This window comes from Somniosus microcephalus, chromosome 3 (assembly GCF_052327205.1).
Source record: "Somniosus microcephalus isolate GS21.2 chromosome 3, FLI_Smic_1.0, whole genome shotgun sequence".
In the NCBI taxonomy this organism is placed as follows: Eukaryota; Metazoa; Chordata; class Chondrichthyes; order Squaliformes; family Somniosidae; genus Somniosus; species Somniosus microcephalus.
This window is the reverse complement of record NC_140989.1, coordinates 279,015,974-279,030,009: the sequence shown is the minus strand read 5'-3', so window position 1 is coordinate 279,030,009 and position 14,036 is coordinate 279,015,974. Positions and strand designations below refer to the sequence as shown.

General features: G+C 44.8%; 1 protein-coding gene across 1 annotated transcript in view; it reads left to right on the top strand.

The window, feature by feature from the left end:
* The window catches only part of LOC147121993 (neutrophil cytosol factor 2-like), a 99,925-nt gene that overhangs the window by 66,132 nt on the left and 19,757 nt on the right, over positions 1 to 14,036 (top strand). The window contains 3 exon segments of the mRNA XM_085982612.1: positions 9,129 to 9,172; positions 10,901 to 11,042; positions 13,570 to 13,617. Coding sequence (XP_085838738.1) covers positions 9,129 to 9,172; positions 10,901 to 11,042; positions 13,570 to 13,617 — 234 coding nt within the window.

Below are 14,036 nucleotides of genomic sequence, written 5' to 3'. Positions count from 1 at the left end.
GCCACACGTGGACTTTACATTAATCGATCGATAGGCCACACGTGGACTTTTCATTTATCGATCGATAGGCCACATGTGGACTTTTCATTAAACAATCGATAGGCCACACGTGGACTTTTCATTAATCGATTGATAGGCCACACATGGACCTTTCATTAATCGAGCGATAGGCCACACATGGACTTTTCATTAATCGATCGATAGGCCACACGTGGACTTTTCATTAATCGATCGATAGGCCACATGTGGACTTTTCATTAATCGATCGATAGGCCACATGTGGACTTTTCATTAATCAATCGATAGGCCACACATGGACCTTTCATTAATCAATCGATCGATAGGCCACACGTGGACTTTTCATTAATCGATCGATAGGCCACACATGGACCTTTCATTAATCGATCGATAGGCCACACATGGACCTTTCATTAATCGATCGATAGGCCACACGTGGACCTTTCATTAATCGATCGATAGGCCACACATGGACCTTTCATTAATCAATCGATAGGCCACACGTGGACCTTTCATTAATCGATCGATAGGCCACACATGGACCTTTCATTAATCGATCGATAGGCCACACATGGACCTTTCATTTATCGATCGATAGGCCACATGTGGACTTTTCATTAATCGATCAATAGGCCACACGTGGACTTTTCATCAATCGATCAATAGGCCACACGTGGACTTTTCATTAATCGATCGATAGGCCACACGTGGACTTTTCATTAATCGATCGATAGGCCACACATGGACGTTTCATTAATCGATCGATAGGCCACACATGGACTTTTCATTAATCGATCGATAGGCCACACGTGGACTTTTCATTAATCGATCGATAGGCCACACGTGGACTTTTCATTAATCGATCGATAGGCCACATGTGGACTTTTCATTAATCAATCGATAGGCCACAAGTGGACTTTTCATTAAACAATCGCTAGGCCACACATGGACTTTTCATTAATCGATCGATAGGCCACATGTGGACTTTTCATTAATCGATCGATAGGCCACATGTGGACTTTTCACCAATCGATCGATAGGTCACACGTGGATTTTTCATTAATCGATCGATAGGCCACACATGGACCTTTCATGAATCGATCGATAGGCCACACGTGGACCTTTCATTAATCGATCGATAGGCCACACGTGGACTTTTCATTAATCGATCGATAGGCCACACATGGACCTTTCATTAATCGATCGATAGGCCACACGTGGACCTTTCATTAATCGATCGATAGGCCACACATGGACTTTTCATTAATCGATCGATAGGCCACACGTGGACTTTTCATTAATCGATCGATAGGCCACATGTGGACTTTTCATTAATCGATCGATAGGCCACATGTGGACTTTTCATTAATCAATCGATAGGCCACACGTGGACCTTTCATTAATCAATCGATCGATAGGCCACACGTGGACTTTTCATTAATCGATCGATAGGCCACACATGGACCTTTCATTAATCGATCGATAGGCCACACATGGACCTTTCATTAATCGATCGATAGGCCACACGTGGACCTTTCATTAATCGATCGATAGGCCACACATGGACCTTTCATTAATCAATCGATAGGCCACACGTGGACCTTTCATTAATCGATCGATAGGCCACACATGGACCTTTCATTAATCGATCGATAGGCCACACATGGACCTTTCATTAATCGATCGATAGGCCACACGTGGACTTTTCATTAATCGATCGATAGGCCACACGTGGACTTTTCATTAATCGATCGATAGGCCACATGTGGACTTTTCATTAATCAATCGATAGGCCACAAGTGGACTTTTCATTAAACAATCGCTAGGCCACACATGGACTTTTCATTAATCGATCGATAGGCCACATGTGGACTTTTCATTAATCGATCGATAGGCCACATGTGGACTTTTCATTAATCGATCGATAGGCCACATGTGGACTTTTCACCAATCGATCGATAGGTCACACGTGGATTTTTCATTAATCGATCGATAGGCCACACATGGACCTTTCATTAATCGATCGATAGGCCACACGTGGACCTTTCATTAATCGATCGATAGACCACACGTGGACTTTTCATTAATCGATCGATAGGCCACACATGGACCTTTCATTAATCGATCGATAGGCCACACGTGGACCTTTCATTAATCGATCGATAGGCCACACGTGGACTTTTCATTAATCGATCGATAGGCCACATGTGGACTTTTCATTAGTCGATCGATAGGCCACACATGGACCTTTCATTAATCGATCGATAGGCCACACGTGGACCTTTCATTAATCGATCGATCGGCCACACGTGGACTTTTCATTAATCGATCGATAGGCCACACGTGGACTTTTCATTAATCGATCGATAGGCCACACGTGGACTTTTCATTAATCGATCGATAGGCCACATGTGGACTTTTCATTAGTCGATCGATAGGCCACACGTGGACCTTTCATTAATCGATCGATAGGCCACACGTGGACCTTTCATTAATCGATCGATAGGCCACACATGGACTTTTCATTAATCGATCGATAGGCCACACGTGGACTTTTCATTAATCGATCGATAGGCCACATGTGGACTTTTCATTAATCGATCGATAGGCCACATGTGGACTTTTCATTAATCAATCGATAGGCCACACGTGGACCTTTCATTAATCAATCGATCGATAGGCCACACGTGGACTTTTCATTAATCGATCGATAGGCCACACATGGACCTTTCATTAGTCGATCGATAGGCCACACGTGGACCTTTCATTAATCGATCGATAGGCCACACGTGGACCTTTCATTAATCGATCGATAGGCCACACATGGAACTTTCATTAATCAATCGATAGGCCACACGTGGACCTTTCATTAATCGATCGATAGGCCACACATGGACCTTTCATTAATCGATCGATAGGCCACACATGGACCTTTCATTTATCGATCGATAGGCCACATGTGGACTTTTCATTAATCGATCAATAGGCCACACGTGGACTTTTCATTAATCGATCAATAGGCCACACGTGGACTTTTCATTAATCGATCGATAGGCCACACGTGGACTTTTCATTAATCGATCGATAGGCCACACATGGACCTTTCATTAATCGATCGATAGGCCACACATGGACTTTTCATTAATCGATCGATAGGCCACACGTGGACTTTTCATTAATCGATCGATAGGCCACACGTGGACCTTTCATTAATCGATCGATAGGCCACATGTGGACTTTTCATTAATCAATCGATAGGCCACAAGTGGACTTTTCATTAAACAATCGCTAGGCCACACATGGACTTTTCATTAATCGATCGATAGGCCACATGTGGACTTTTCATTAATCGATCGATAGGCCACATGTGGACTTTTCATTAATCGATCGATAGGCCACATGTGGACTTTTCACCAATCGATCGATAGGTCACACGTGGATTTTTCATTAATCGATCGATAGGCCACACATGGACCTTTCATTAATCGATCGATAGGCCACACGTGGACCTTTCATTAATCGATCGATAGGCCACACGTGGACTTTTCATTAATCGATCGATAGGCCACACATGGACCTTTCATTAATCGATCGATAGGCCACACGTGGACCTTTCATTAATCGATCGATAGGCCACACGTGGACTTTTCATTAATCGATCGATAGGCCACATGTGGACTTTTCATTAGTCGATCGATAGGCCACACATGGACCTTTCATTAATCGATCGATAGGCCACACGTGGACCTTTCATTAATCGATCAATAGGCCACACATGGACTTTTCATTAATCGATCGATAGGCCACACGTGGACTTTTCATTAATCAATCGATAGGCCACACGTGGACCTTTCATTAATCGATCGATAGGCCACACATGGACCTTTCATTAATCAATCGATAGGCCACACGTGGACCTTTCATTAATCGATCGATAGGCCACACATGGACCTTTCATTAATCGATCGATAGGCCACACATGGACCTTTCATTTATCGATCGATAGGCCACATGTGGACTTTTCATTAAACAATCGATAGGCCACACGTGGACTTTTCATTAATCAATCGATAGGCCACATGTGGACTTTTCATTAAACAATCGACAGGCCACACGTGGACTTTTGATTAATCGATTGATAGGCCACACGTGGACTTTTCATTAATCGATTGATAGGCCACACATGGACCTTTCATTAATCGAGCGATAGGCCACACGTGGACTTTTCATTAATCGATCGATAGGCCACACGTGGACTTTTCATTAATCGATCAATAGGCCACACGTGGATTTTTCATTAATCAATCGATAGGCCACACGTGGACTTTTCATTAATCGATCGATAGGCCACACATGGACTTTTCATTAATCGATCGATAGGCCACATGTGGACTTTTCATTAATCGATCGATAGGCCACATGTGGACTTTTCATTAATCGATCGATAGGCCACATGTGGACTTTTCATTAATCGATCGATAGGCCACATGTGGACTTTTCATTAATCGATCGATAGGCCACATGTGGACTTTTCATTAATCGATCGATAGGCCACACGTGGATTTTTCATTAATCAATCGATAGGCCGCACGTGGACTTTTCATTAATCGATCGATAGGCCACACGTGGACTTTTCATTAATCGATCGATAGGCCACATGTGGACTTTTCATTAATCGATCGATAGGCCACATGTGGACTTTTCATTAATCGATCGATAGGCCACACGTGGATTTTTCATTAATCAATCGATAGGCCGCACGTGGACTTTTCATTAATCAATCGATAGGCCACACGTGGACTTTTCATTAATCAATCGATAGGCCACACGTGGACTTTTAATTAAACAATCGATAGGCCACACGTGGACTTTACATTAATCGATCGATAGGCCACACGTGGACTTTTCATTTATCGATCGATAGGCCACACGTGAACTTTTCATTAATCGATCGATAGGCCACACGTGGATTTTTCATTAAACAATCGATAGGCCACACATGGACTTTTCATTAATCGATCGATAGGCCACACGTGGACTTTTCATTAATCGATCGATAGGCCACACATGGACTTTTCATTAATCGATCGGTAGGCCACATGTGGACCTTTCATTAATCGATCGATAGGCCACACGTGGACTTTTCATTAATCGATCGATAGGCCACACGTGGACTTTTCATTAATCGATCGATAGGCCACACGTGGACTTTTCATTAATCGATCGATAGGCCACACGTGGACCTTTCATTAATCGATCGATAGGCCACACGTGGACTTTTCATTAATCGATCGATAGGCCACACGTGGACCTTTCATTAATCGATCCATAGGCCACACATGGACCTTTCATTAATCGATCGATAGGCCACACGTGGACCTTTCATTAATCGATCGATAGGCCACACGTGGACTTTTCATTAATCGATCGATAGGCCACACGTGGATTTTTCTTTAATCAATCGATAGGCCACACGTGGACTTTTCATTCAACAATCGATAGGCTACATGTGGACTTTTCATTAATCGATCAATAGGACACACGTGGACTTTTCATTAATCAATCGATAGGCCACACGTGGACTTTTCATTAAACAATCGATAGGCCACACATGGACCTTTCATTAATCGATCGATAGGCCACACGTGGATTTTTCATTAATCGATCGATAGGCCACACGTGGACTTTTCATAAATCGATCGATAGGCCACACGTGGACTTTTCATGAATCGATCGATAGGCCACACGTGGACCTTTCATTAATCGATCGATAGGCCACACGTGGACCTTTCATTAATCGATCGATAGGCCACATGTGGACTTTTCATTAATCGATCGATAGGCCACCTGTGGACTTTTCATTAATCGATCGATAGGCCACATGTGGACCTTTCATTAATCGATCGATAGGCCACATGTGGACTTTTCATCAATCGATCGATAGGCCACACGTGGACTTTTCATTAATCGATCGATAGGCCACACGTGGACTTTTCATTAATCGATCGATAGGCCACATGTGGACCTTTCATTAATCGATCGATAGGCCACATGTGGACTTTTCATCAATCGATCGATAGGCCACACGTGGACTTTTCATTCATCGATCGATAGGCCACACGTGGACTTTTCATTAATCGATCGATAGGCCACACATGGACCTTTCATTAATCAATCGATAGGCCACACGTGGACTTTTCATTAAACAATCGATCGGCCACACGTGGACTTTTCATTAATCGATCGATAGGCCACACATGGACTTTTCATTAATCGATCGATAGGCCACACGTGGACTTTTCATTAATCGATCGATAGGCCACACATGGACTTTTCATTAATCGATCGATAGGCCACATGTGGACTTTTCATTAATCGATCGATAGGCCACACGTGGACTTTTCATTAATCGATCGATAGGCCACACGTGGACTTTTCATTAATCAATCGATAGGCCACACGTGGACTTTTAATTAAACAATCGATAGGCCACACGTGGACTTTACATTAATCGATCGATAGGCCACACGTGGACTTTTCATTTATCGATCGATAGGCCACATGTGGACTTTTCATTAAACAATCGATAGGCCACACGTGGACTTTTCATTAATCGATCAATAGGGCACACGTGGACTTTTCATTAATCAATCGATAGGCCACACGTGGACTTTTCATTAAACAATCGATAGGCCACACGTGGACTTTTCATTAATCGATTGATAGGCCACACGTGGACTTTTCATTAATCGATCGATAGGCCACACGTGGACTTTTCATTAATCGATTGATAGGCCACACATGGACCTTTCATCAATCGATTGATAGGCCACACGTGGACTTTTCATTAATCGATTGATAGGCCACACATGGACCTTTCATTAATCGAGCGATAGGCCACACGTGGACCTTTCATTAATCGATTGATAGGCCACACATGGACTTTTCATTAATCGATCGATAGGCCACACGTGGACTTTTCATTAATCGAGCGATAGGCCACACGTGGACTTTTCATTAATCGATCGATAGGCCACACGTGGACCTTTCATTAATCGAGCGATAGGCCACACATGGACCTTTCATCAATCGATTGATAGGCCACACATGGACCTTTCATTAATCGAGCGATAGGCCACACGTGGACTTTTCATTAATCGATCGATAGGCCACACGTGGACTTTTCATTAATCGATCGATAGGCCACACATGGACCTTTCATTAATCGATCGATAGGCCACACATGGACCTTTCATTAATCGATCGATAGGCCACACGTGGATTTTTCATTAATCAATCGATAGGCCACACGTGGACTTTTCATTAATCGATCGATAGGCCACACGTGGACTTTTCATTAATTGATCAATAGGGCACACGTGGACTTTTCATTAATCGATCGATAGGCCACACGTGGACCTTTCATTAATCAATCGATCGATAGGCCACACGTGGACTTTTCATTAATCGATCGATAGGCCACACATGGACCTTTCATTAATCGATCGATAGGCCACACGTGGACTTTTCATTAATCGATCGATAGGCCACACATGGACCTTTCATTAATCGATCGATAGGCCACACATGGACCTTTCATTCATCGATCGATAGGCCACACATGGACCTTTCATTAATCGATCGATAGGCCACACATGGACCTTTCATTAATCGATCGATAGGCCACACGTGGACTTTTCATTAAACAATCGATAGGCCGCACATGGACCTTTCATTAATCGATCGATAGGCCACACGTGGACTTTTCATTAATCGATCGATAGGCCACACGTGGACTTTTCATTAATCGATCGATAGGCCACACATGGTCCTTTCATTAATCGATCGATAGGCCACACTTGGACTTTTCATTAATCGATCGATAGGCCACACTTGGACTTTTCATTAATCGATCGATAGGCCACACATGGACCTTTCATTAATCGATCGATAGGCCACACATGGACTTTTCATTCAACAATCGATAGGCCACACATGGACTTTTCATTAATCGATCGATAGGCCACACATGGACCTTTCATTAATCGATCGATAGGCCACACTTGGACTTTTCATTAATCGATCGATAGGCCACACTTGGACTTTTCATTAATCGATCGATAGGCCACACGTGGACTTTTCATTAATCGATCGATAGGCCACACGTGGACTTTTCATTAATCGATCGATAGGCCACACGTGGACTTTTCATTAATCGATCGATAGGCCACACGTGGACTTTTCATTAATCGATCGATAGGCCACACGTGGACTTTTCATTAATCGATCGATAGGCCACACGTGGACTTTTCATTAATCGATCGATAGGCCACACGTGGACTTTTCATTAATCGATCGATAGGCCACATGTGGACCTTTCATTAATCGATCGATAGGCCACACGTGGACTTTTCATTAATCGATCGATAGGCCACACGTGGACTTTTCATTAATCGATCGATAGGCCACACGTGAACTTTTCATTAATCGATCGATAGGCCACAGGTGAACTTTTCATTAATCGATCGATAGGCCACACATGGACTTTTCATTAATCGATCGATAGGCCACACATGGACTTTTCATTAATCGATCGATAGGCCACACGTGGACTTTTCATTAATCGATCGATAGGCCACACATGGACCTTTCATTAATCGATCGACAGGCCACACGTGAACTTTTTATTAATCGATAGGCCAGACACGTGGAATTATCAAACGCTCAATCAATAGCAATCATGAATGGAGACCCTGGCTGATTATTTCTTCTCTTCCTCCATCTCTAGCTTAGGGACAGTGATGCCAGTTTTGATGCTCTACTACTGTCCTAGGTGAGATCATTTAGCCCAGAGAGGGTATTGATGCCTGTACCTTCTGTATAAGTCAGTATTCCACAATATGGTGCAACTAACCATTAAAATGGAGGCCGAAGGATAGGGTGATATGTCCTGAGTTACACAGGACATATCACTCAGGTTTATCTTCAGTAAACTAATGTGCATCCTCTGTCTTTCCATAATGCAACTTGGGCCATTTCTTTTATTCAGTGCAAAATGTGGTGCTTTCCAACACTTTTAATCAGATATATTATTCAAATGTAATTAACAGGCACCAGAACCTGTTCCTCAAAGGAAAGCTCCAGAAAAATTCAAGTAAGTGGCACCTACTGCTTTTTTCTGTTCTGAGCTCCGTCCAGTGTTTAGGCTTGTAGGCTGGTTAGTGCACAGCAGTCAAGAGCTGTGTGGGAGTATCTGTGTGTACGTGTGTGGGAGTATCTGTGTGTACGTGTGTGGGAGTATCTGTGTGTACGTGTGTGGGAGTATCTGTGTGTGGGAGTATCTGCGTGTACGTGTGTGGGAGTATCTGCGTGTACGTGCGTGGGAGTATCTGTGTGTACGTGTGTGGGAGTATCTGTGTGTGGGAGTATCGGTGTGTACGTGTGTGGGAGTATCTGTGTGTACGTGTGTGGGAGTATCTGTGTGTACGTGTGTGGGAGTATCTGTGTGTGGGAGTATCTGTGTGTACGTGTGTGGGAGTATCTGCGTGTACGTGTGTGGGAGTATCTGCATGTACGTGTGTGGGAGTATCTGCGTGTGGGAGTATCTGCGTGTACGTGTGTGGGAGTATCTGCGTGTACGTGTGTGGGAATATCTGCGTGTACGTGTGTGGGAGTATCTGCGTGTACGTGTGGGAGTATCTGTGTGTACGTGTGTGGGAGTATCTGCGTGTACGTGTGTGGGAGTATCTGCGTGTACGTGTGTGGGAGTATCTGCGTGTACGTGTGTGGGAGTATCTGCGTGTACGTGTGTGGGAGTATCTGCGTGTACGTGTGTGGGAGTATCGGTGTGTACGTGTGTGGGAGTATCGGTGTGTACGTGTGTGGGAGTATCTGTGTGTACGTGTGTGGGAGTATCTGTGTGTACGTGTGTGGGAGTATCTGTGTGTACGTGTGTATATGTATAATATATGGCTGCAGGGAGTTGCGGAGCCAATCACGCTGTTCTGATGGTAATGTAAACTGCAAGAAAGAAGTTCCATAGAATGTCGAGCACTTACTCCCAGTGCTGAGCAGAGGTGGTAAGGCTAAATTACTGGCTTCAAGTCCCTGTTATTTGTTAAAGATTGACACTCTGTTACGCACTGTTACATTCTGTGTCTCTCGGAAAACGCCATTCGCGCACTGCACCTTCCGCAGACCATCTACAATCTGCCCCTTTGTGGATTCGACCTCATCCATTTAATCTCCTGAGGCTGAGGTCTGTAAAATACTTCTTGATCCTGAAAGGTAACAAAGCAATATTCCAGAATAATCACCGATCCTCACATCGACACCACAGCCCTGCCCGTTGGGTTCCCCTTACCCCAACTCCAGCAGCAGAGACAGATGTGTTCTGTGGAGAAATTTGCATACCGCAGATCAGTTCTATCCCCATAACCTCAATCCATTCCTAACTAGGTGATTATACGGCCCATTTTTGAAAGAGTTAATCAATTTAGCCTCCATTTTTTATTCGTTCATGGGGTGTGGGCGTCGCTGGCAAGGCCGGCATTTATTGCCCATCCTTAATTGCTCTTGAGAAGGTGGTGGTGAGCCGCCTTCTTGGTTTGTTCACCGGCCTCCTTGAGACAGATTTCTGCCTCTCAGCTTATAGCTTAGAGTTTATTAATCATAAAAATAAGGCAATGTGTTGGAAATTGACGTACAGTGCCACAGCACTGGAAGACACGGGTTCAATGGCATTAAAGAGTCTGTCTAGATAGGCTGTCTAAAAATGATTATGAAGTGGACCACTCTTGTGATATTCTCCATTTAAAATAGATATAAAGTCAACATAAAGTGGTTTGACTTCAGATTTTATAATATTTCTTTTTCCTTGCAGGACACTGGAGGGTGAACCTCACCGGGTGTTGTTTAACTTCATCCGAAATAATGAAATGGAGCTGGAAGTGCAGTCAGGAAATATAGTCTTCCTGCTGGAGAAAGGACAGGACAACTGGGCCACAGTTATGCTCAACAACGAGGCAAGTTCTAACTGAGCAGCACTCATCCACCAGGGCACAGCTCAAGCAAATCGGTGGGTGACTGAATAGTGCTACAGGTTGCCAATGTCTGGCCAGCAGTCCCAGAATCATGTTCCAGATTTTCTTATTGCAATAATGTTTCGATAGGTTTTATGATGAAATCACGTTCAGAGATCTGGTGACAGTCAAAGCAATCTGCTGGAATGTGCATTATAATCATCAGTACATTGAAATACCTAATTCTGTGTGGGGTGGGGGTTCCTTAAGACATGAACACAGAGCTACAATCAACGTCCCAATAATAATGGGTAAATCAGATTAAAAACAAGAAGCTGAACCAAAATGCTCGACACTGTAAGATTATTTATCTTTGGCAGCCTGTTGGTGGGAGGCAGTGCTATACCTCAGAGCCCATCCTCAACCACCATGGGCTACTGTTCCACTCGCAGAGCGTGCAGTCTTGTCCACACTGTGAGAAGTGGTGAGGTGAAATCAAAACAAAATCGGCAGGTGCTTCATTTCAGTGCCCTGAACTGGATACACAATGTAGACAGCAGAGGTTGCCCAGCTATTCCTCAGAGTTCAGGCAGAAGGAAAATAAAATAGCTTATAAAATGGAAAAAATACACTACTGTACATTGTGACCTAGCTCCTTGTGTCTACAGTGCATGAGTGAGTGCGAGGTCCACACAGCACTGACCCTTGAACAGAAAGAGTTCTTACTTAAAGGGTTCCCATGGATTCTTCCATCGGATTCAGCAAACACTGGCCTCTGAACAGACTGATTTCACTGCCCTGATGGACAGAGAGCCGGCACATTGTAGCTTGTGTCACCAGCGACTCTACTCCAATTCCTTTTTTCATTTTTTAGTGAAATGGATGTAATTTTTAAATAACTTTATTTAACTGAATGCTCCAGCAGTAAGTACTTCTTGCTCATTGTACTGAACTGCACCGTTATCTCCTCCTTTAGCAGTCAGATTCCAATCAGAGGACTACTCAGTGGTACACTCAGACCCTACAGCCTCATTAGGGTCACTTGTGTGTCAGTCCTTGGTTCCAGGGATGTGTTCCACTGACCTAGGGTTCCCAACCCTTCTGGAATGACCAGGAGTTTCCCGGAATTCAGCAATTTAAATTTCCGGCTGCGGTGCACCCCCTCCTGCCCCCGCTTCCTGCAGAGAGCCGCGACCACGTGGAGGAAGCTGGAGAGTCTGGAACCACAGGCTTCAGTGTTTGCAGGGGTCTCGGCCTTTGGGAGGGGTCTTGACTGGTCAATTCCGAGGTTTCCCCCTCGGTCCCCTCCCCGCCCCTCGGTTTCCCCCGCCCCCTCCCCCCAACTCGGTTTCCCCCGTTCCCACCCCCCCTCAGTTTTCCCCTCCCCCCTCGGTTTCCCCCGCCCCCTCTCCCCCCCCCTCGGTTTCCCCCGCCCCCTCTCCCCCCCCCCCCTCGGTTTCCCCCGCCCCCTCTCCCCCCCCCCTCGGTTTCCCCCGCCCCCTCTCCCCCCCCGCCCCCTCGGTTTCCCCCGCCCCCTCTCCCCCTCGGTTTCCCCCGCCCCCTCTCCCCCTCGGTTTCCCCCGCCCCCTCTCCCCCTCGGTTTCCCCGCCCCTTCCCCCGCCCCTTCCCCCACCCCCCTCGGTTTCCCCACCCCGACCCTTGGTTGATTGTCACATGATCAAATATCATGTGGTCAGAATGTCACATAATCAAACCTCCAGGAATGTCTCCCACCAGAGTTGGCAACCCGACCTGACCTGCAGCTGAAGAGGCTCCTATGAGAGGAAAGGGTGAGGGGACTTGTTGCAATGGGCCTCCACAGTAGAGCTTTACAGGGCTGAAAATCACCTGCTGAAGGAAGAGGAACTATCAGCTTTTGGTGTATCTGAAACTATCATCATCATTGCCATATAAAGTGGCTATATTTTCTGTTCCTTTTCCTGTCCTCTGTACACTGCTCCATCTAGTGGTCCGACTGAGAACTAACAAAACTCACCTAAACTGAGGCTGGCTCTGTCTCAATCCCTTCACCCTCAATCTGGCATAAGGTTGCAACCCAATGTGGGTCTTTGCATTGTGAAGCGAGAGTTCCAGGACTATCGAATGATTTAAGGTTAGCCACTACATTGTGTCAAACTCATCAAGTGACTGATGAATGGTGCAGGGCACAGGAAAATCACTGAGATCACTTCAACAAGGTGTGTTTGCTAACACAACAGCTCTCTGTCAATAGAACTCTAACACAACAAACCCTGCCCGGCCCCTCCCTTTAGCACTCAACTGATCCTTACTCTTCTATAACTCTCAAGTTCAACCTGTATAAAATGGACGTCCAATAAAATTACTAATGTGCAATTCCTTGGATTTGTTATGGTACTTTTTCTGCTTTTCGTATTACATTTTATGTGAAACTTAATTTTAAAACATCTTTCTGGCTGTTATTGTGAATAAATCACCATTTTGGTTTAGTTTAGTCTGTTTAATGAGAGGTTATAGATATTTCCTAACTGTGTTCCCTCTTGTTTGTTAGACTGGGATAGTTCCCTACAATTACCTGGAGCCACTGGAACCCAAAAAGGTAAAGCTGTGAGTGGTGGTCTATAAGGGAAAAGCCCTATTCTGCTTGATGTAGAAAATAAAACTTTCCATTTGATTTGATTTTTGAGAAGCTCCCCCGATAGCCACACAGATTAGGAAAGTGCTGTATTCAATCCCTTCTCCGTACCGATTTCATTCAGAGCACAGATAGGCGCTCTATAATTGGATTCAGTGCACCTGGGTTAGGTAAAGGAAAACCAGTCAGCATCCCCAATCCCGATTGTTATCCAATGACCCTTGTTGGTAGTGCAGGAGTGTGGCTGCGCTGCCATTCTGCCCCCCTCCTTAGATCAAATAGCCTATCGACATTCAGGAGAGGTGCAGATTGTGCCCTGACTACCATCAATGGTGGTCTGTGAATGACTTGCAAGAGACAGTTCAAGCAGTGTCTAATTTCTT